At 40.0% G+C, this 23647-nt stretch overlaps 1 protein-coding gene across 9 annotated transcripts in view; it reads left to right on the plus strand.

Annotated features, from left to right (window-relative positions):
* The window catches only part of CALD1 (caldesmon 1), a 201478-nt gene extending 180056 nt beyond the window's left edge, over nt 1-21422 (plus strand). For 6 of the 9 annotated variants that reach the window (XM_039368434.1, XM_039368597.1, XM_039369009.1 and 3 more), the window contains 10 exons: nt 1254-1411; nt 4404-4659; nt 6446-6586; nt 11665-11708; nt 11803-11881; nt 13069-13206; nt 13640-13735; nt 15232-15312; nt 16707-16740; nt 18754-21422. In XM_039368434.1, coding sequence (XP_039224368.1) covers nt 1254-1411; nt 4404-4659; nt 6446-6586; nt 11665-11708; nt 11803-11881; nt 13069-13206; nt 13640-13735; nt 15232-15312; nt 16707-16740; nt 18754-18785 — 1059 coding nt within the window. In that variant the 3' untranslated portion in view covers nt 18786-21422. Of the gene's footprint in view, nt 1-1253; nt 1412-4403; nt 4660-6445; nt 6587-11664; nt 11709-11802; nt 11882-13068; nt 13207-13639; nt 13736-14855; nt 14979-15231; nt 15313-16706; nt 16741-18753 lie in introns of those variants that run through there. The other 3 variants (XM_039368751.1, XM_039369092.1, XM_039368920.1) reach the window with 2 other exon arrangements.
* The last annotated feature ends 2225 nt before the right edge of the window (nt 21423-23647 follow it).

Consider the following 23647-nt stretch of genomic DNA (forward strand, 5'->3'; position numbering starts at 1 on the left):
TACATTTGCATTTGTATGAGGCTAGCTCTTGCTTGGGACAAAGAAATTTGGGGCCAGGTTTGGCTTCTGCTTTTCAAAAAATCCTTTTGGTGAAAAATATATTTTCCTAACTTCCCTCACTTCCTTCTGAAATCAATGAGATTTGTCTCATTAAATTAATTTAGATTGATATCAGTGAGCCTCCTCGCCATCTGGATCAGGATAAATTTAGTCAGGGAAGAGCATTTGCACAGTTGTTTGTTGCTATTTCCGATTTGCGTTGGCCACTGCCTTAGCCAATGTCCTTCATGAGATTAATCTCTCCTGCAGACCAGAACGAGTTTTCTGGAACGCTGCACTCTGCACACAACTCCAGTTAGCATCAAGGCATGTCTCGGCATGCTTGATAGTCAGATGGTCAAGAGCAGCTCCAAAAGACACTAATCTGACAATGTTTCTGGGTAGGGGAGAAATGGGAAGCCAAGACAAGCCATGCATAAAACATGCTTACATCTCCAGATCCAAACTGGGAGGACAATTCTCTACTTGGCTTATCTTTGAGATTAATTACATCACGTCTACTTAAATGTTTCCACAAACATTGTAATGCATCTTTTGGCTGCTCTTAGCAGCACTATTTACAAATCCCAGTAATAATATTCCAAATGAATTGATTGCTAGTTCATAGGCAAGGGGACTTTGTGACTTAGTTGGATGGGAACGTGTCCTGTGTGAACATCCAACCCAGAGATGCCAGAACCAGATGTTACACAGACTGTAGGACATCTAGTTAGGGGTGAGACAAAGTGCTTCTTCCAGCTTCTCTGTTCTTTTCGATTGTAAGGAAAAGACACATTTCAGTGACTTGGGTGAATATGTATAAGAGGCAAAGCTGGTGATAAAAATTTTCTCCCCTATCCAAAAATCTGGACATAAATTTGTAGATAATTTAATGCTTTTGATGATTGATTACCTGGCCCAGATATTATGTGGTTCCTTGGCGTCCTCACTGTATAGATGAGCCACAGTTGAATGAGGGGCCATAACAATGGAAGCAAGTATTATTTTACGCTTGTGTGTAAAATCTTTCCCAACTCAGAGCATTCCTACAGAGCAAAGCTGAATCTACAAGCTGTTTTTAGGACCTTACATTTGCAGTAGATTAATAGTACTTTATCTTTCCATTCACAGTGGAGATGGATACCTCTGACGACTCCTTCAGAGTCCTGGATGTAACTCATTCTTTTTGTTTTACAACCATGTCTTCTTATTAGATCAAAGATAACAAACTGAACAGAGACAAAATGCCCAAACAAGAGGCAAAATCCATCTGGGATCGCAAGAAGGGAATGCCGGAGTCCAAGCCACAAAATGGAGAATGCTTCCAAGAACTCCCTGCTCACAAGCTGAAGCACACAGAGCATACTTTTGGGTAAGATATACACTCTTGGGCAAGAACGTTTACACTCGGACCCAATTGTTGCCTTTTATGGGTCTTATTGCAACAGGCTAGACTGCTATACAAAGGCTAAGGACGACTTTTTTGCATCACCTTGAAAAAGTATCTTGCTTTAACTTGACAGGGAACATAAATCAGCCTTCCTTAGTCTTGTAAATGGCCGTTGCTTAATCTTGCAAGTATTATTATTCAGTTGATATTCATATCCAGTTAGCTTTAAACTGGGAAATTCGTTTTCTCTCTCTCTCTCTCTCTCTCTCTCTCTCTCTCTCTCTCTCTCTCTCTCTCTCTCTCTCTCATCAACATGCACTATATCAGCATGGTTGATCACAATCCATAACTTCAATGAGGTCTTAATTCTGCAGTAGAATCATAGAAATGTAGGGCTAGAAGGGACCTTGAAGATCTTCTAGTCCAGCATGGCTGGCTCAGGAATTCTGGGAGTTGAAGTCCACGAGTCATAAAAGAGCCAAGGTTGCCTACCCTTGTTCTAGTTTAACTCCCTGATCAAAGGCAGGAGTCCTTATACCATCCTGGACAAATAGTTGCAGATGGATTTCAAGTGATGGTGATAATAATACAAAAAAGAAAGAAAATCAGAAATACAAAATAACAAAAACCTTATTGGCATAAATTAATTTTTTTCAGCCTAATTTTTAAACAGATCATGAAACCTTGGACACACAAATAATATAGTATTTCGATTATCCAATAGAATGTCATCCAAAAGGGTTAATCTGAGATAGCTCTACATTTTCAATACTGAACAATAGTTTTCTTGCTTCCCCATGCTTGATAAGTCACTTCTAAGTTCTACTTTTTTGAATATAATTCAAAAGTACACCATCGTCTTTTAAAATATAGTGTAATACCCTAGTAAAGAGGTTTATGGATATCAAACCAAAATGGGGAAATAATATTCCTTTATCCATTTTTCCTTCCAGCATAATAAAATTAATAGCTAGCCATTTTTAAATGTTCTCTGAGATAGAATATGGAAAATAACATTTGTTGAAAATCCTGGGATTTTCTGGTGCTCTCTTATCCTGATACAGTAGTCCTCAATTTATAATAGTAATTGAGCCTGAAATTATGGTCATTAAGCGGCCAATTTTTATAACCTTTTTTTGCAGTGGTCATAAAGTAAGTGCCACAGTCATTGAGCAAACACTGGTCGTTAAGTGAATCCGTTGTATCTAGTGGGCATTTTTTTTTTGCCAGAAACTGGAAGTAAATCCCAGTTTCTGACAAAAAAAGTGTCATAAATTGTAGTCATATGACAGTGGGACACTGCAAATGGCTATAAATGTGGGCCAGTTTCCAAGCGCACCAAATACAGTCATGTTATTTGTGGGGCAGCCCTCAGAACTTCGAAACTGGGTCATAAGTAGTTCTGGAGAGGTCTAATACAGCTTTGAATGGTCAAGAGGGAGTCAAGCTATTTTCCAAAGTGCCTGAAGGCAGGACAAGAAGCAACGGATGGAAACTAACCAAAGAGAGAAGCAACCTAAAACTAAGGAGAAATTTTCTGACAGTTAGAACAATTAACCAGTGGAACAACCTGCCTCCAGAAACTGAGAATACTCCAACACTGGAAGTTTTTAAGAAGAGACTGGACAGCCATTTGTATGAAATGGTATAGGGTTTCCTGCCTGAGCAGGGGGTTGGATTAGATGACTTCCAAGGTCCCTTCCAACATCATTATTATTATTATTATTATTATTATTATTATTATTATTATTATTATTACTACTACTACTACTACTACTACTACTACTACTACTAAGTCATGGATTACCTGTACTTACTTCTTACCTTCATTTATACAAGTCTATTGATTGATGCAAATGGCTCCCATCTCAGTGTTCCTTACCAAAGTCATCATTCCCCTTTATCTCGTGGTTCGATTACACAACTGCTTTGCTTTAACCCCTCATTCCTTTCTCCTGAGGCAGAGGCCCAAAAGAGGGTCGTCCAGGTGTAACACAAGTTTTGCATCCTGGTGTTGCACCTGCATACCAAAGGGAAGAAATTTGCCTTGAAAATGTGTGTTGCTGCTTTTTTATTATTATTATTCTGGGGACAACCTTACTCAAAATTATCCTCTATTTTTTAAATATATTTTACTTATTACCTTTCTAACCCATCGGAATCAACGGCTCCCAGTAAAGGCAGTTGTTAAATGAATTTAGCTCCATTTTACCACTTTTCTCCCCCCACAGTTAAATGAATCGCTGCAGTTGTTAAGTGAAATCATGTGGCCGTTAAGCGAATCTTTCTTCCCTCGTTTTGACTTTGCTAGTTGAAAGCCGGCTGGGAAGGTTACAAATGGCGATCAGATCACCCTGGGGAAATGCAACTGTCATAAATAGAGGCCAAGTGCCTGAATTTTGATCACGTGACCATGGGAATGCTACAATAGTCATAAGGGTGAAAAACAGTCAGACATTTTTTGGTGCTGTTGTAACTTCAGATAGCAATAGCAATAGCACTTAGCCTTATATACCGTCTCATAGTGCTTTACAGCCCTCTCTAAGCAGTTTACAGAGCCAGCATATTGTCCCCAACAATCTGGGTCCTCATTTTACCAACCTCAGGAGGATGGAAGGCTGAGTCAACCTTGAGTCGGTCAGGATTGAACTATTGAACTGCTGGCAGTTGGCAGTCAGCAGAAGTAGCCTGCAGTACTGCATTCTAAACACTGCGCCACCAGGCTTTGGTCACTAAATGAATGGTTGTAAGTTGAAGATTATCTGTATTTCAAAAAGCAGTCGTTATAAAGAGGATTTGGATTTTGATGTTTTAAAACGGAGGGAGTCCTTGAAACCAAGGTTTGCCTTAGGAAGAGATACCATCCACAGCTGTACCCAATCTCTAGTGGGGATTACAATTCTTTCTTCAGGGTGGGCCCTAATCGGTGAGTGACGGGTGGCTTCTTCGTAAAACGTTTCTCTTCCTTTCTCAGCCGACCGGGGCTCAAAACCACGCCGGGATCCGAAGACGCCAAGCCCCAGGTGGAAGCCGGCAAGAGAGTCGAGGAGTTGCGCCGCCGGCGGGGTGAAAATGAGAGTGAAGAATTTGAGAAGCTGAAGCAGAAGCAACAAGAGGCGGCGGTGGAACTGGAGGAGCTGAAGAAGAAGCGTGAAGAACGGAGGAAGATTCTGGAAGACGAAGAACAGAGAAGGAAGAAAGACGAGGCCGAGAGGAAAGCTCGGGAAGAGGTAACAAAGCTAGTGCGTTCAGAAAGGGAGCAAGGATGCTAACTTAGAGTAGGCGTGTCCCTGGGTTTCAGATTTAACTGGCTTTGCACAGGGCACTTAATTAGATAAGTTAAAGACTCAAGTGATTTGGCCTAGCGGTTAAGTAATCAGGCTAACAACCAGGAGATGGTGAGTTCTAATCCCGTCTTAGGCATGAAACCCAGTTGGGTAAATTCTGGGCCAATCACCAAAAGATTGCAAATTCTAGTCTTGCCTTAGGTGTGAAAGCCAGCTGGATGATTTGGGGCCAATCACCAGGAGATTGTGAGTTCTAGCCCTGCCTTAGTCATGAAAGCCGGCTAGGTGGCTTTGGGCCACTCACCAGGAGACTATAAATTCTAGTCTTGTCTTAGTCATGGAAGCCGATGGAGTGATTTTGAGCCAGTCCCTCTGTCTCAGCCCAATCCACCTCACAGGTTTGTTCTTGTAGCGAAAATAGCAAGAGGAAAGATATTAGGTAAGTTTGCCACCTTGAGCTATTTATAAAAAATAATAAAGGCGGGGTATAAATAAATAAAATAAATTCACACAACCTGGTAAGCTTGGCTGGTGTTGATTTTTGAATGTGTGTCTTAGCATTTTTGGGTAAATCTAACCTTCTAGTTAACCTGTAATTCACTATACTGTATGAAGAAAGAAAATAGGTTAGTTCAGTGATGAATAATCATGTTGCAGCCATTGGGTTTAGCCAAAAGTGATAGAGCAGTTTAATTCTGACTTAGGGTGATATATGAATCTGCTACTCTCTTTGTAGGCTTACACCTTAACATTTGGTGTGTTTCAACTCAGGCGGTGGTTCATTCAGTTTTAGCTTAGCAGAGTGAATGCACGAAGATCCAAGAAGCGATTCTGTGTGATTTGTTTGAATTAATATACTACATGGATGCTTCCATTGTGGATTATAAACCATGTGTCCAGTCATTTACTCTATCTTTCTTGTTCTGCAATATTTTGGAAATATCCATTTTTATTCCCAGAGTCTAAGAATACTCCATCTTTCTTGTTCTGCAATATTTTGGAAATACCCATTTTTATCCCCAGAGTCTGAGAATTCCAACACTGTAGTTTTGAGTTTAGAATCATAAATGAACCAGGGCACTGATTTATTTAACATACCATATTTGAAACATATTATGGCTTAGCACAATGGGCATTTAATTGCTCCCTGTTCCATCTTTTTGTATGATCTCTAGCAGTCGTGCCCATCCTGGAACCACTCAGATGTGTTGCTAATTAAATGAACATACAGATTAGTTATCTGTGAATTGTATCCAAAAACTGGACACATTTTGAACAATATTTAAGAGCAACTGTCCATATCCATATTTGCATAGAAACTGACACAGACAGCGGTCAGCCATTGAATGTAAAATGTTTACACTCTTTGATGGTAGGTTTAGATGTCTCAAGTTTTACGTACATTTTTGCGTAATGGTGGCTAGTAGTGAAAGGTGTTTGTGCAATCTGAAAATTTCATCACAATGACAAAATCAATTTTTGTGATGAACTAATGCATGCTCTGCCCTGTAGGATATGTGTCTGATGCCACAATACATATACAAAGTGCTAAATCTTGCATCACAACCGTTCTTTCATCATTTTCTCCTACTTGTTGATACCCAACACCAGCTGGACTTGTTCCTTATTGCCACTTTCGAATCTTAAGGATTAGTTAAAATTGCTATATAGGCAATTAAATGGTTCCCTCTTATGGTTTTTTTTTTTTTTTTTTTTTTTTTTTGGGCAGGAGGAGAAAAGGCGGCTGAAGGAAGAAATTGAGAGAAGAAGGGCAGAAGCCGCTGAGAAACGCCAGAAGATGCCAGATGAAGCCCAGGGTGAGGAGAAGAAGCCTTTCAAATGTTTCACTCCAAAAGGTTCTGCTCTCAAGGTAAGACTCCTTCCAGCTGCTGATGCCACGCCATTTGGATCAAGTATCTGTGAAAGACATTCCAGTTGTCATCATAATGGCTGTACAAAAATCAACCCTGTGCATTGTATGTGCTGATATAACAACACCTAGAAGCATCGTTATATAATGCAGCTGCATCTTCTGAATCCATTGCTCCTCTTATTCTGTGCAAAGCTCTTAGACCAGTGGTGGCGAACCTATGGCACAGGTGCCAGAGGCGGCACTTGGAGCCCTCTCTGTGGGCACACGTGCCATTGCCCCAGCCTTGCCTCCCCCCGTGACCCCCTCCTCTCCAGCAGCCCCCCTGAAGGAGACTCGCCCTCGAGCGTGGCCTACACGGAGCAGCGCAGCTAAGGACATGGCAGCCAGGCAGCATAGACAAAACTCTGCCCTCACACCCCATCATGCAGTTGATGCTGCAGGGTGCAGGCAGAGGGTGTGGCTGCCATAGCGCTGCTGGGCTGCCTGGGTGATCTGCGGCGGGCCCTGGAGGCGGTGAATGGTCCTGTGGGCAGCCAGGGTGGGGGATGGGGGGCAGAGTGGGGAGTGGGGGCGGGCCCAGTTTTTGGGCACTCGGTCTCTAAAAGCACTTTGTATATGTATTGTGGCATCAGACACATATCCTACAGGGCAGAGCATGCATTAGTTCATCACAAAAATTGATTTTGTCATTGTGATGAAATTTTCAGATTGCACAAACACCATCAATGTCTTAGACTTTTGTGTGTTAGGGCTTCTTTAGTCACAACAATCGTATGTCAAAACAAAGCTTGAGAGAGAGGGAGGTACCAATATTCACCATCCCTGTGGAAAAAAGGTTTTGCATGCTGAATGAATTGGGCAGACTTCAAAAACCCAAACAACTTTCTGGAAATTGAATTAAGGTAGAGAGGGAACAATGACGGTCTCATCCATGCAAGGGCTGAGTTCCGTTAGAATGTATATTTCTTCTTTTTAGTGGGAACAATCACTGAAAAGACAAAAGGTGACCTCGTTATTTTGACTAGAGTGGTACCTTGGTACTTCTCGTTAGTTGATTCCAGGAGGCACAAGTATCAAAAATGATGAGTATCAAACCATTTTTTCCCATAAGGATTATAAATTTAATGTGTTCCCAAATCAAAGACAATGCACATTTTAAAGGCAATATGTAAAAAGATGGGGTTGTATATCAATACTTCACATGAGAAATAAACCTAAAATGAATACATCACTTAAATATGAGCCAGCAGTGTGCTGCAGCTGCCAAAAAAGCCAACATAGTGCTAGGCTGCGTTAACAGAGGGATAGAATCAAGATCATGTGAAGTGTTAATATCACTTTACAATATCTTGGTAAGGCCACGCTCAGAATACTGCATCCATTTTTGGTCACTATAATGTAAAGAAGATGTTGAGACTCTAGAAAGAGTACAGAGAAGAGCAACAAAGATGATCAGGGGACTGGAGGCTAAAACACATAAAAAAATGCTTACTGGAATTGGGAATGTCTAGTCTAATGAAGAGAAGGACGAGGGGGGGACATGATAGCAGTGTTCCAGTATCTCAGGGGTTGCCACAAAGAAGAGGGAGTCAAACTATTCTCCAAAGCACCTGAAGGCAGGACAAGAAGCAACGGATGGAAACTAATCGAGAGAAGCAACCTAGAACTAAGGAGAAACTTCCTGACACTTAGAATAATTAATCAGTGGAATGACTTGCCTCCAGAAATTGTGAATACTGCAACACTGGAGATTTTTAAGAAGAAACTGGACAGCCATTTGTCCGAAATGGTATAGGGCAGGGGTAGGCAACCTTGGCTCTTTTATGACTCGTGGACTTCAATTCCCAGAATTCCTGAGCCAGCCATGCTGAGGGAAAAGGGAGAGGTTTCCAAGCTGAGCCATGCTGGCTCAGGAATTCTGGGAGCTGAAGTCCATGAGTCATAAAAGAGCCAAGGTTGCCTACCCCTGGTATAAGGTCTTCTGCTTGAGGAGGGGGTTGGACTAGAAGACCTCCAAGGTCCCTTTCAGCTCTTCTATTCTATTCTACTCTATTCTATTCCATTCCATTTATATTCTCTTATTCTATTCTATTCTATTCTATTCTATTCTATTCTATTCTATTCTATTCTATTCTATTCTATTCTATTCTATTCTATTCTATTCTATATTCTATTCTTTATATTCTCTAATTCTATTCTATTTTATTCTGTTTCTATTCTATTCTATTCATTATTCTCTTCTCTATTCTGCATTCTATTTTCTATTCTATTTTATTCATTATTCTGTTCTGTTCTTTTCCGTTCCGTTCCATTCATTATTCCCTTCCCTTCTATTCTATTCTATTCTATTCTATTCTATTCTATTCTATTCTATTCTATTCTATTCTATTCTATTCTATTCATTGATGTTAGTGTAACTCTTGTCCCGTGACGAGTTGTGGCGTAGCGAGGTGGCTGTAGTGAGTTGTCTTAGACCACCTGGTGACCTTTGAAGAAGAGGGGATAACTGCACAACTATTTTTGGATTTTCTTAAAATGGATTAGAATTGGATTGCTACAACATTCTCTGCCTTGGCTGGGTTCTTTCATGATGTACCTTTTTGTGAATCTAGGCAAATGTAGCTTATTACATAAACCATGGCTTAGTGTGAGCATGAAACTATATGTTGATGGACTTTTACCATTTATTTTATCTCATAGGATTTCACCTTATTGTTTTTATGAATAGAATAACATCAAATTTCGAAAACAGAAGTTAAAAAAAAAAGACTGGAGTTCAACTTCCTAATTTAAGGCAAAGCGCAAGAGCATTTTCTTAATGCTATGCTTTCCATCTTATTTTACAGATATATTTTGTAATTCTGTTTACCGTATGTTTCTTACCAATTTTCAGTTGTGGGCATGTTGTTGGCTTGCTGTTGTGGTGACTTTTGTTTCCTAAGAGTGTGTATAGTGTTGATCAGTCACTGGCCTCTTTGTTCTACTGAATCCTGTTAGCAGATGAGTCTCACCACACCAAACAGAAAAGAAACAACGATTATAATATTATATTATGTGATAGCATATTTATACTGCTCTTTGAATAAAAAAAAACAAGCCAGCCAATAGCATTAAAACTGCCAGCAAAAGGAGATACAAGCCTGATAAATATGAATGTTTTGTGCAACTAGCTCTGTCCCTAGTATAGAAATGAGAATTCTTTCCAAGAAGAACATTACAAAAGATGCTATAGTCGAAAACACCTTTTTGTATATCACTACTTTCATGGATAAAAGCTGGGTTTTAAAAAGAATTGTAAAAGTTAGGATGCAAATTTAATTGAAACAAACTTTCCTTTAGTCAGATACTTAACCATATGCTTGCCTAAAGCAGTTTTCTAATTCTGAACAAACCTGCAGTGTAACAAGCACACTTTAGTTTTACACATACATTTTAGAGCTAATACTGAAACAGTTTTAAAGCATTGTGAAAGCATTCAAGGTTTGAGAAATCATATGGATTGCTGAGTTTTGGACATGCCAAACAAGGAAGTTTATATTTGCTTTAACTAAAACTGAATCACTCAATCTTTTCTACCAGGAGTTGCAAAATCCGTACCTGGTGTCCTGACATTTCTGAAGCAACATCTATTGTTGGTTTGGGAAAAGTGTGGATTTTGAAATGAAAATGCAAGTCATGAAAAAGGAGCAGAACATCTGGGACCTACTTCAGATGCAATGAACGTTGTCATCTAATTATTCACCCCTTCCCTCTATATAAAAAGCCACACAGATTATCCACAGATAGTAATTCATTAATCCCCTTGTAGCATTTTCTTGTATGTGCTTGCAGGTTAAAGCAAAAATAAGAGCAACAAGAACTTGCTACAACTGGTGGCTTGCAAGTGTTATCAGTGTGGGAAATTTGTAATTTTTAAACAACTCTTAAGAGAGTTGAGATGATGGAAAAACAAACTTTACTTCTGTTCTGCTGCCCTCTGGTGGCTCTGAAAAGCAGCACAACATCATGGTATGGTAATCCTCCTTGGACAATGAATGTAGAGATTCAAGAATTCTTTAATCTTAACATTCCAGTTTGTGACAATTAAGATTTCTCAATTCGTTATGCAATCCATTTTGTTTATGAAATCTTTCACTTCTTTCCTCTGTATTTTAGAATGGGTTCCTCCTGTCTTGTTTTACACAATTCCCCATCACATCTCAAATATAACCCCATGGTTCAACATTGATTTTTAATTAGGGTAGTAAGGTGGAGTAGTTGATAAATTTGGGATTGTATTATAGATAGAACTGTGCAGTGAGAAGATTAGACAAGAAGCTAGGTGGTTAGTTTTTTTTTTTTTTTTAAATAATACTTGGGATTGTGACATTTTTAGAACTGATGGTCAAATTATTTCCTCAAGTTATCTCAGGTAGTTTGATGTTTTTGGCTTCACTCTGTTAGTAACTTTTATCAAAGGAGATTTCAAGAACCATCTGCATAATCAGTACTACAGGTGCTAAGAAGAGGCAGCCCTGGTCTAATGTATATGGATAGTTCGAGCGAGATGTGCTTTCAATAACATCTGACATCACTTTTAAGTCTTCTAACATATAGTTTTGTCACCTGATAAATGCGAAAGAGGATGTCAGACTGGGGGGAGAGGGATGTCAGAATGGAGTGGCATGCATTTTAGACCCCTAAATATTCTTAGAGAAACAAAAACAGAGGGCTGCTGTTTTCAGTTCTTTAACTTTTACAACATCTGGTTTCATTTCTGGATGGCGGCTGCATGTGGAGTGATTCTGCTTTTCTTTTCTGCCCTGGGGTGACTTTTTAAAGCTACTTCATCTTAGCATTATTGCTCTGTTAATTTTTTTTCTTACAAACCCTGTGACATTTTAGGATCCAAAGTTGGCCCTCGTAAATGTAAGGCCCTGATCCTTCTCTCCATTTCATTGTGCTGTTGTGATATGTGCTACACCCTTGCTATATTTGTTGCGCATATGTAAACCATTGCATTATTTAAACCTCTTTCAGGTTCTGTGATATTTGTAGATCTCCCTTTTATTTTCTTCTCTGCCTCTTTTCTTTAGATAGAAGAACGTGCAGAGTTCTTGAACAAATCTGCCCAGAAGAGGTAAAGAGCTCAAACATAAAGAAAAAGGTTATAATGAAAGTTTAATGCGCAGGATATGAACTGACAAGTCTCTGTCATTTCATTCTTTCCACAGTGGCATGAAACCTACTCACACGACTCCAATTGTCTCCAAGATAGACAGTAGGTTGGAACAATATACCAGCGCAATTGAGGTGAGTGGCTTTCATCTTCTCAATTTCCCATGCTCTTCTGATTGACCACTGTGGTCAGGACAAATCAAACATTTTTCCTAGACCAAGATTTTTTAAAACATGTCATTAAATACTCTAGAATTCCTTGGAAGAGATGGAGCAATGGATATTTATTTAAGCTTATGAGTTCTGTCTCAATGTATGATGTACAGATTAGCCTGTTGAGTAGGACCCAGAGAGCCTCAGCTTTAAGACTGTCTTCAACCATGGAAACTCATTTGGGCCAGTTACCCTCAGTCAACCCAACTTACAAAGCTTTTTGTAGGGAGAAATTATATACTGCCTTAAGTTTCTGGGGGTGTCACATTGGCTCAGTGGTTCAGATGTTGGGCTTGCCGGGTAGAAAGCTGGCAGCCCAGGTTCAAGTCCCCAGCACCATGTGACAAGGTGAGCACCCGTCCTCTCCTCAGCTCCTGCTAACCTAGCAGTTCGAAGCATGCAAATGCAAGTAGTTAAACAGGCACCACTTCAGTGGGAAGGCAATAGCACTCCATGACATCATACTGGTCACATGACCATGGAAATGTCTTTGGATAGCACTGGCTCAATGGCCTAGAAATGGAGATGAGAACCATCCGCTATAGTCGGCAACAACTAGCACAGGGGTAGGCAATCTTGGCTCTTTTATGACTCGTGGACTTCAACTCCCAGAATTCCTGAGCCAACCATGCTGAGGGAAAAGGGAGAGGTTTCCAAACTGAGCCATGCTGGCTCAGGAATTCTGGGAGTTGAAGTCCACCAGTCATAAAAGAGCCAAGGTTGTCTACCCCTGGACTAGCAGAATAAAATCTGCAGGGACTCCTTTACCTTTTTAAGTTTCTGGAGAAAGATGGGATAAATCTAGCAAACAAATAAAGTACATTTCATTCAAATACCCCATTCGCTTAAGCTCCCCTCACTGCCTGAGCCTTTGTTTCAGTCTTCCTTTCAGTGGCCTTTGTGTGAAGTGTATTTAAGAGATCAACTTAAAATGAACTTGGGGAAATTGTTGTGGATTTATTTTGGCCATCGGTCCGTCTGATTGTTGGTTTGTAAGTTGGTGAGATTGAGCCAGGTTGTAGCCCAATAGCACTGGTAAAGTAGGAGGATGAAAAAAGAGTGGTGGCCCATTGGGGCAGCTATCCTGACTCACCAGTTGCTTCTTGCAGGGCAACAAAGCTGCAAAGGCCGCCAAGCCAGCTGCCTCTGACCTCCCAGTTCCTGCTGAGGGAGTGCGCAACATCAAGAGCATGTGGGAGAAAGGCAATGTGTTTTCATCACCCTCTGGAATGGGGACACCCAATAAGGTACATGTCATCCTTCAGACCTTCCTGCCCTTGTGACTGACTCTGCAGTTCCCAGGTCAGTCAAGGCAAGGCATATAAATAAGACCTGAGGTAATTAGTGAAAATGCAGATTCTGAACTTCAAACAGGAAAGGAAGTTTTGCTTTTTGAAAGGTATTTTTTAATTCTGTTTCTGAGATGGTGTTTCACGGAGACATCGCTCTGAGTATTGAAGCTATGAAACAAAGCTTCGGCATAAGAGTTCATGGATTGGTAAACTTCTGAACTGTAGGACTTCTCATATGTGTTCTTGTGAAATTGCACAGATGTTTATGAGATTTAGCACTCTTACACACTAAAACATATAGATTTGGGTGATCAGCTGTTTCAATCTGTAGGGCTGTTCATTCTTACCAAGAAGTTTCCAATTCTATTTACAAACAAATGTTCTGCAGGAAACAGCTGGGCTAAAGGTTGGAGTCTCCAGTCGCATCAATGAATGGTTAACTAAGACCCCAGAAAGCAACAAATCAGCTGCTTCAAAACCATCAGTGAGTACTTGCTCCTCTTTTTTTTCAGTAGTATCATAAAATAAAATAGAAGCTTAATAACCTTTACAGGAAAGAAAGAGAACTTCAGTACTATTTTGGTAGATATTACTGCCTTCGGATTTGGGATGCTCATCCACATTGGCTTATCTTTATTTCAATAATTTCTTGTCCTTGCCATCATCACTGATTGATTGCCCAGGCAGTTGACAGAGGAGTTCAGGGTTTTAGTCTAGTGCTGTCTTAGAACAGAACAGGCGAGTAGTCAGCACATCATGGATAATGCAGATGTGGTGTATATTTGAACCTATTGAACCAAAGCGCTTGAAGGCAGGACAAGAAGCAACGGATGGAAACTAACCAAAGAGAGAAGCAACCTAGAACTAAGGAGAAATTTCCTGACAGTTAGAACAATTAACCAGTGGAACAACCTGTCTCTAGAAGCGGTGAATGCTCCAACACTGGAAGTTTTTAAGAAGAAACTGGACAGTCATTTGTCCGAAATGGTATAGGGTTTCCTGCCTGAGCAGGGGGTTGGACTAGATGACTTCCAACGTCCCTTCCAACTCTATTATTATTATTATTATTATTATTATTATTATTATTATTATTATCATTATCATTATCATTATCATTATCATCATTATTATCATTATTATCATTATTATCATTATTATCATTATCATCATCATCATCATCATTATTATATTGTCATTATTATTATCATTATTATTATTATTATTCCTTACCATTTGTGAATGATAAAAACTATAATGTGAGAACCCAGTGTTCAGAAGGTTGTCCCTGTTTTGAGTGTACCAAGGGCATCCTTACTCAACCTGATGTTCTCCAGCGTGTTTAGATTATATTTTTTATAATTTGCAACCAAATGGAAATTGCAACCTACTGTTGGAGCTAAAGTGGTGGTTTCGATAGCTGTGGTATGTTATCAATCTGCTGTTTCTACGTTCTTCTCTATTCAAAACTAGCAGCCAGATGTTCATAGCTCAGAGATAAATATTTCATATAAGAAGGCTGGACATTATAAGTAGACTATAGTAGAATTATTCATAGACGTGAGTTGATACTAATCTGTCCTTTCTCTCCATTCCTTCTTTCTCAGTCAACTGCTTTCTTCTCTTCCCTCTTTCGCCATCTTCTTGGCTGGAATTCTCTACATATCTCCGTTGTTCTGTTCTTCTTTCGGATTGACTGTTTGCTTTTAAACTGAGTCAGGTAAATCAGTTTTAAAACTCTTCTGCAACACCGTGACCTTCCAGTTCCAGCCCATTTATGTATGTCAAGTTATGTGTGGACCTATTTTTTGAAAGAAACGATTTAAAAGTCTCATGGTTTCACCTTTGGGGAAGGTTTGTTTAAATAGCACGAAGTTTGATACATACATACATACATACATACATACATACATACATACATACATACGTATATTTGCCCCGTTCTTTGTTTCAAATGCTTGCTTTGTTTTCTTTTGGAAATAGGACTTAAGACCTGGAGATGTATCTGGCAAACGCAACCTTTGGGAAAAGCAGTCGGTTGAGAAGACCCCTTCTCCATCAAAGGTGACCACCCCATCTGTTCCTATTCCATTTTGGGGAGTGGGGTGGTGGTATAATCTCTGAAGTCCCCTTCAACTGCCCTGCTGAATTTCACTGACTTAATTGCCAAATCTAGGAGAATAATGTAGAATAGATCCCAAACTATTTTTATTGTCCTGTCTTTCTATTCCATCGAAGGTGGCTAATATTAGTTGAACAAACATTTAAAATGAAACTTGATTCTAATATAAATTAACCATTAAAGCCTTAGCTGTTTTCTTAATACCAAGGAAGTGGAGGAAACTGGCCAAGAAGGGCATTTAATGCCTGAGAACAATGCATAAGTCCTGCTTCCTTGAGGACACAGGCATTTTCAAAAACTCCTCTTCTGCAGATTTGAACACTCAATTTTACAATGGGAGAGAGACTCTCTTAGATAGTCAGCTCCTATCCCAAGTAGGGGTTTAAAGGTCAATTAAATGTGTTAAATTGTGCTTGGTAAACAGTTGAGATTTCATTATAGGCATTGTATGAAACCCCTGTATGAACTTATGAACTTTGCATTGGTTAGTGATCTAGGTGCCCCATTTCCATCAATTGCAACATTTTCTTATTTTTCAAAGGTAATCCTATGTAAAGTATATTGCAGTAGTCTAGCAAGATGAAATAAATGCATAACTGTCCTCAGATATGATAATTCACGAAGTGACAGCTGTGCACTAGGTGGAATTGTGCAGACATGCTTCTCATCAGAGATGTCATCTATGAATCTAGTAACAACTGAGGATCAAGGAGTTTAATGAAAAGAAGGACGAGGGGGGACATGATAGCAGTATTCCAATATCTCAGGGGCTGCCCCAAAGAAGAGGGAGTCAAGCTATTTTCCAAGGGACCTGAAGGCAGGACAAGAAGCAACGGGTGGAAACTAATCAAGGAGAGAAGCAACCTAGAACTAAGGAGAAATTTCCTGACAGTTAGAACAATTAACCAGTGGAACAGCCTGCCTCCAGAAGCGGTGAATGCTCCAACAATGGAAGTTTTTAAGAAGAAACTGGACAGCCATTTGTCCGAAATGGTATAGGGTTACCTGCCTGAGCAGGGGGTTGGACTTGATGACCTCCAAGGTCCCTTCCAACTTTACTACTACTACTACTACTACTACTACTACTACTACTACTACTACTATTATCCTCCAACTGTTTATTTACAAAGACATCCAGCCCACAAAGGGGAACTGATCAATAGACAGGCCTATTATGGTTTATTTTATCTCTCATTCATTGCGTTCTTTGTACACCATATCCACATCGTTAAGATCTACCAACCAAAAAATGAAAAATAAAAATCCAGTATTTACTGCTAATAAACACTTTATGTTTCTCTAACCTTTTTTTTTTATTTCTCTTTTCTTGAATCAGGTCACAGCAGCAGGAAGGAAGCTGGAGACCAATGGTAAGCAAAAGCGAGCATTTCAGTGTTCAGTGGTCTGAACAAGGGGCCCAAGCCTCAATTTTGGAATAATATTAATAGGATTGTCAGACAGTCTCCCCTCCTCAGTGGCCTGTCCCTGATGGCAAATGGGGCTTTTTGGCTGGAATCTATAAGAGGCAAACAGCAGATCATTCAGATTCCTGGCTAGTTTCAAAGCCTCTGAAGATGTGAGCTACCCATTGAATATTGTATTGTTCTTCCTATGGTCCTCTTTATTATTGCTGTATCTTCAACTCAGCTCTCCTTTTATGTAGTATTCCAGCTATTGTCTTTTCTTTCCTGCCCCCCAACATTGGGTAAATTTGCCTGTGAATTGGCTCACCTATCACGTGAAGCTATGATTGGCTTGGCCATAGGTGAATAAGCTATTATTAGATGGGTTTGCTCAACACGATCCAATGCCATAACCATGGTTTGCATACAGCAGTGTCTGGATCCATTTATAAACAAGAATCTAGCCAAGCACTTTATAGGTTAATGTAAGATATATCATGGTCTTTCTGTTCACATTCCTGCCCACTATGAAGAAACAATTACTTTTATTTCCTTCCTGTTCAGCTCCTTACTGGTCTAATTAAGCATCTCCAACTTAAGTAGGTATTAATGAGCCTTTTGAAATCTTTTAAATGGTTCTCTGCAGGATCCATTTCTTTTCAGGCATTATACCAGTACTGAGATATGCTTACTTACCCAAGAATAAGCTGATTCAAACCCAATTTTGCAGCTCAATATACTAAAAGATTGCGTTCCATATGAATGAGGAGGTAAAATTTGAGCTGGGAGCAGTAAAAAGTATGGACCCTTTAAACCAGTGGTTCTCAACCTGTGGGTCGGGACCCCATTTGGGGTCGAACGACCATTTCACGGGGGTCGCCAAACAATGCAGTCCGCCATTTTTTTCCCCTTTTCCTTAGCTGTGCTACTCCCTTTTATTCTATTGGTTTTTGAAAGCCAATAGAATAGACTCTCTTGAATAGAGTCTAATTCTATTGGCTTTCAAAAGCCAATAGGAATTGTCCAGGCTGTCTCTGCCCTGCTGAGCCCGCCAAGTCCCATTCTGCAAACGGTGCTGCACCAGTTGAGTAGTCCTCGACTTACAACCGGTTGAGTAGTCCTCGACTTACGACCGGTTGGGGGTCGCGGCATTAAAAAGGTTGAGAACCACTGCTTTAAACACTAGGTTTAACTAATTTGTCTTTTGAAAAGAAGCAATAAGTGGTAGTTAAAAGTGAACCTATTGGAAATCAAAATCACATGAAATATTGGTACTACTTTATAAATCCTTAGTAAGACCACACCTGGAATACTGCATCCAGTTTTGGTCACCACATTACAAAAAGATGTTGAGACTTTGGGGAAAAGTGCAAAGAAGAGCATTAAGATGATTAAGGGCCTGGAGAGAAAAACATATGAAGAACAGTTGCAAGAATTGGGCATGTCTAGTCTAGGGAAAAGAAGGACTTGGGGTGACATGATAGCAGTATTCCAGTATTTGACAGGCTGCCACAAAGAAGAGAGGGTCAACTTATTCTCCAAAGCAGCAGAAGGCAAGACAAGAAACAATGGATGAAAACTAATCAAGGAGAGAAGCAATCAGGAATTAAGGAGAAACTTCCTAACAGTGAGAACAGTTAACCAGTGGAACAGCTTGCCTTCAGAAGTTGTGGGTCCTTCATTACTGGAGATTTTTTAAGAAACTGAACAGCCACCTGTCTGAAATAGTACAGGGTCTACTGCTTGAGCAGAGGGTTGGACTAAAAAACCTCCAAGGTCCCTTCCAGTTCTATTCTGATTCTGATTCTTCTAGAAGATTGTGGAGAATGAGCAAGAAAGGAAGATGGTATAGTCCTTAAAATTTGATTTTAGCATTGCAACCTAAGCAAGTCCTTGGACAAGTAAGGGTTTTCCAACTAAGCCCCAAATGGTGACATTTCTGGTGATTTGAGGCAACTCCACCACTTTTCTTTCTTTCAGCAGGTTTGAGACAATTTGAAAAGGAGCCTTAAGGAAGCCACCAATTACGCTGGACCAATTCGGTTTTCAAAAACAGAAGTGCTAAATTTGTCCTCTTCTTTTTATATATATTTATGTTTGTTTTTGTTGGTTTATTGGGGGGGCGGGGGGTTGGCTACATTATCCCAGTTTTTAAGGAAACCATGTATATTAGCACTGTATTTAATATTCAGTCTTAAAACATTTGTCTTAATAGTAGTGCCTTGTAACAAGAGCCTTGTTCCTCAAAGAAATCCATGCTGTGAAAGAGAGACACTTCTACTGAAGAAGTCTAACAAACTGTGTGTCCAGACTAGAAACATTCAACATGTAGGAGAGGACATCTGCTGTGCACACCTTCCACTTGTGAGTCCTATCCCAAATAGGTGAGGCAAACACAGGGCCAGGATAGGCGGAACACAGGCTGGTCCATTCACAAGCAAAGCACCTGATCAGTGGGCCCTCAAGAGTCAAGGCAGAGTCAACCTCTTTGCTACTATTGACTTATTGTTGACTTGAGTGTAGAAAGGTTTGGTATAATTCTCTAAGCCTATCGTGGTCCATAGAACACTATATGATAGGTTCACCATCTTTGATGGTCCACCACCTTTGATAGAACGGTGGCCTTCCCTTTTGCGCTCCAGCATTATATTACAGATTAAGAGGATGCCACGGATGTTGTTGGTGGAGTGGCTAATCCATCACTTTCATTTTGTTTGGGACATACCTGTAAGTGGAGAGCATCTTCTCCATCCATAAGGTCATGTGCAAAGCCAAGGAGTCTTACTTTCCATGAAAGGAAAGTAGAGGAGATGCAAGGATCCCACACAAATATCCTTCCCATACCTAAGTGAGATGAGCCCCATTTTTTTTCCTTTCAGCACTTTAGAGTAAGGCATGGAAGAAACATGCTGAGTTGGCCATTTCTTTCCGTAACTAGTCCATAATGAATTAGCATCATCAATACAACTTTCATAGTTTGAAGTAGCATTCCCCCGCTCCCTTTGGTAAGTTATAGTTAATACTTTGAATTTGGACAATGGCAATCCGCAGTGGTACTGATAATGTATCTCTCTCCTTTTTGTTTGTATTTTTTTAAAAAAATAGTTAACAGTTTTAGAATATATACATTTTGCTTTTCTAAATGTTATGTATAAGGCACTACTAATGATAGAAGGCTTTTAATACTTATTTACTTCATTTAGCTATAAACGTACATAACTAGCCAATATCACAACTTTTTTTTTTAAAAAAAAAGAATACACACCTTTTATATTAATATTCCATAATTGCCATTAGGGACATGGCAAGAGAAGTATTAGATTTTGTTTTTTTAAAAAAATAATAATAAGATGAGCGAATAAAATTATAGTTTTAAAGAGGGAAGAAAAAAAGTTTTAGGTCATAGGTCACATGTATAAAACAATATAGCTAATTTATATAGAACTACCATAATTACCACACAAGAAATACATGCACACGCGCTGTTGGGTATCCTTTTTCCCCACTTTATTGCACACTGATTTTGCTTTTTATCAGGTCTGTATACATGTCTCACATTCTCGCTTTAGAAAATAAATAGGGCACCATCCTTCCCATTGCCATACAATTTTGTGCACAAGTATAGTAGCCCTTGGCCCTAAGCCAGTTTTTGGATTATGCTACAGGTTTTCTGAAGAAAGAAGAAACAAGTGTCGGCTTAGCTCAGGGGTAGGCAACCTTGGCTCTTTTATGACTCGTGGACTTCAATTCCCAGAATTCCTGAGCCAGCATGGCTCAGCTTGGAAACTCCCGTTCCCTCAGCATGGCTGGCTCAGGAATTCTGGGAGTTGAAGTCCATGAGTCATAAAAGAGCCAAGGTTGCCTACCCCTGCCCTAGGTGCACTAACCAAGGAGGGCAGAGGGTCACTTTCTGTAGCCCAGCTGGTACCTTCCAGATGCATTGGAAATCTGAGAAGTTACAATCCCAACACATCTGGAAAATCACACGTTGGGAAGGGCTACTTGATGCTCTTCAACCTTCTCCCTCCCTTCTCAAGAAGTCTAAAGCTAGAGAACAAGCACTTGCTGAATTGCGGGCAATGGGGAAGAAGGCTTCATTTGAACCCAGAAGCCTCTCCAGAGAGGATTATCTGGTGTGCTTCAGTCACTTCACTCCAAGTCTTTAACATCCATATTATTTGACCTGTATATAGTAAACCATAAAAGTTTTTTTTAAAGTAAGTTTGAATTTACAAATCACATGATGATTAGGGTTCTTTTTTTTACATCATACTTTGGGTGGAGTGAAGTGAGCTTTATTTAAAATTTATAGCCCACTCCAAATGCGACAATAGCTTGAGAATGGTTAATTTCTGTATACAGGTTTACATTTTTATTGCATCTGTTTGTCCTTTTTAGTTTTTTTTTTTTTTTTTTTAAGATGGAATAGCGGTATCCAAGCTCCATTGCTTTTGTGAATCATCAAGTTTACATAATTTCACGGGGGCTTACCGGCTGGATCAGAATCATAAAAGAAGAAGTCTTGGGTCTGTTTGTGGTTTGGCTGTTTGTTTTTTTAAATACACTTTGGAATCCTTACATCTGAATACCTACCATAAAACCAGTATGCTGAATTTGTAATTCACAATAAATGGAGTTTGTCTGCCAGATGGATGGAGTGATTTTCTTTCTCAACCAGGGCTTTTGCATGTCATTAGGCTCCTGACATTACCTTCATGTTTGTCTTGCATCTTCAGTTATTTTTTCTGACAAAACCACCACTTCAGTGCAATTACGCTGTACTGTTCATTCACTTTGTGTTCAATTTATATTCATTCAGGCCCGTTCATACCTGTCTCTGTTCTTGTTTTACCCACAAACAAGTAATAGCAATAGCACTTAGACTTATATACCACTTCACAGTGCTTTATACTGCAATTGGGATCACAATTTCTGCCTGAAGTCCTTGCAGTCCTAAGTCAAATCAGATGATAATTTTTATGGCATAAAGTCATTAAGTGAATTGCAGCTGTTAAGCAAATCCAGCTTCCCCAATGAACATTTTTCTAGCTAGAAATTTTGAAAATCACGATCATACGATCATAGGATGCTACAATCAGTCATAAATGTGAATTGGCTGCCAAGCAACCAAATTGCATTAATGTGACTGGTGATGCAACAATTGTAAGTGCAACTACAGGTTGTAAGTCATTTTTTTCCAAGGCCGTTTTAACTTTGAACCATTGTGAAACAAATGGTCGTAAATTGAAGACTACCTCTACCTCTTAAGTAACCCTTTCCTCCTGCATTCGATTTACTATCATGTTTCTCTTGATATATTTGCCTCTCACTTGTGTACTGTACTGTAGGACAGGACACTCGTATACAACCATTTTTGCTTCTTTCAGCATTCTTTTCTTCTTTGTCTTCTATCAACATTTGCACATATAGTATTAAACAGTTTCCAGTTCCCTTTTTAAAATTTTCTGCCAGAATACACAAATTCATTTCCTTGTTCTATACTTCACCATTTACTTATGCATTCATTGTTCCTATTTTTCTGGTCAAACGAAGCTACCTGCATATTTAGGGCATTTATTTTCAGATCTACACTCTTTTTGCTATATCTTGGAGGCCCACACAGTTTCCAGCATATCACCAAGTAGAAGGCGCATGCACAAGACTATCATACTTAGGCTATAGCGACCTTCTTTTGCCAAGGATGAAATTCTGTATGGGGAAGCAAGCAAGGCTCAAAGTGGCAAAACTGGGACCTGCAACCAGCTAGGAACCACACACCATTTGTAGCAATACATAGGGATCTAAATCAGCTTGAAAAACATATGACTGTTTTCCCAGAGTGGAGGTGGATGGTTCTAGGTAAACATAATAAAACAAAACTATTGGCCCGTTATGTGCCCATCCTGCTCATCAATTTACTATATCATTTCCACCAATTATTGAATTTGTAATATCAGTTCTATGATTGTTTCTAAATGCAAAGAATCAGCATGATAACCTTCAATATATGTTCCTGACCTACTGCCCAAATTTTTCCAACTATTATGAAGTTGTTGTGGAGGAAGGAAGAAAAACAGGAGGAGCAGATATCTATCTACGGTTTTGGGAAGTTCTTAACCTGACAACTATGTCCACTTTTCAGGATATGTTTTCTTCTTTGCAATTTGTCTCTATGTGGGCAGGGGGCTACTCAGTTGGTGAGGACTAGTGACACATGATAAAGTTCTACATGAATGGAATTCCTATATTTTGGGGGCCAGTTATCCAATATCTTAGTACAGTGATGGCAAACCTTTTAGACACTGAGTGCCCAAAAACTGGTCCTGCCCCCGCTCCACCCCCTGCCCCGCCCTGCTTCACCCCCACCTCGTTCCCCACCCCGCCTGCCCTCAGGGCCACTCACCACCTCCAGGGCCTGCCGCAGATCGCCCAGGCAGCCCAGCAGCACCATGGTGGCCACACCCTTTGCCCGCACCCCGCAGCATCAACTGTGCAGGATGGGGCATGAGGGCAGAGTCTTGTCTATGCTGCCTGGCTGCCATGTCCTTGGCTGCGCTGGTCCGTGTGGGCCACGCTCGGGGCGACTCTCCTCCAGGGGGGCTGCTGGTGAGGGGGTCGGGGGAGGCGAGGCTGGGGCAACAGCACATGTGCCCACAGAGAGGGCTCTGAGTGCTGCCTCTGGCACGCATGCCATAGGTTCACCACCACTGTCTTAGTAACTGACTTTAAATGTGTAGTTTTATGTTTGATGGCAATCGCAAGAATAAGACAAGGAAAATGCATTAGAACGTATCTTTTTTTTTAAAAAAAAACCAGCACAATATCCATTTCCAACACAGATATGAATTCAAGCAAGCACATTCAAATAAATTCT

This window comes from Crotalus tigris, unplaced genomic scaffold, assembly GCF_016545835.1.
Source record: "Crotalus tigris isolate CLP2741 ecotype Arizona unplaced genomic scaffold, ASM1654583v1 scf7180000017541.2806704, whole genome shotgun sequence".
NCBI classification, from domain to species: domain Eukaryota; kingdom Metazoa; phylum Chordata; class Lepidosauria; order Squamata; family Viperidae; genus Crotalus; species Crotalus tigris.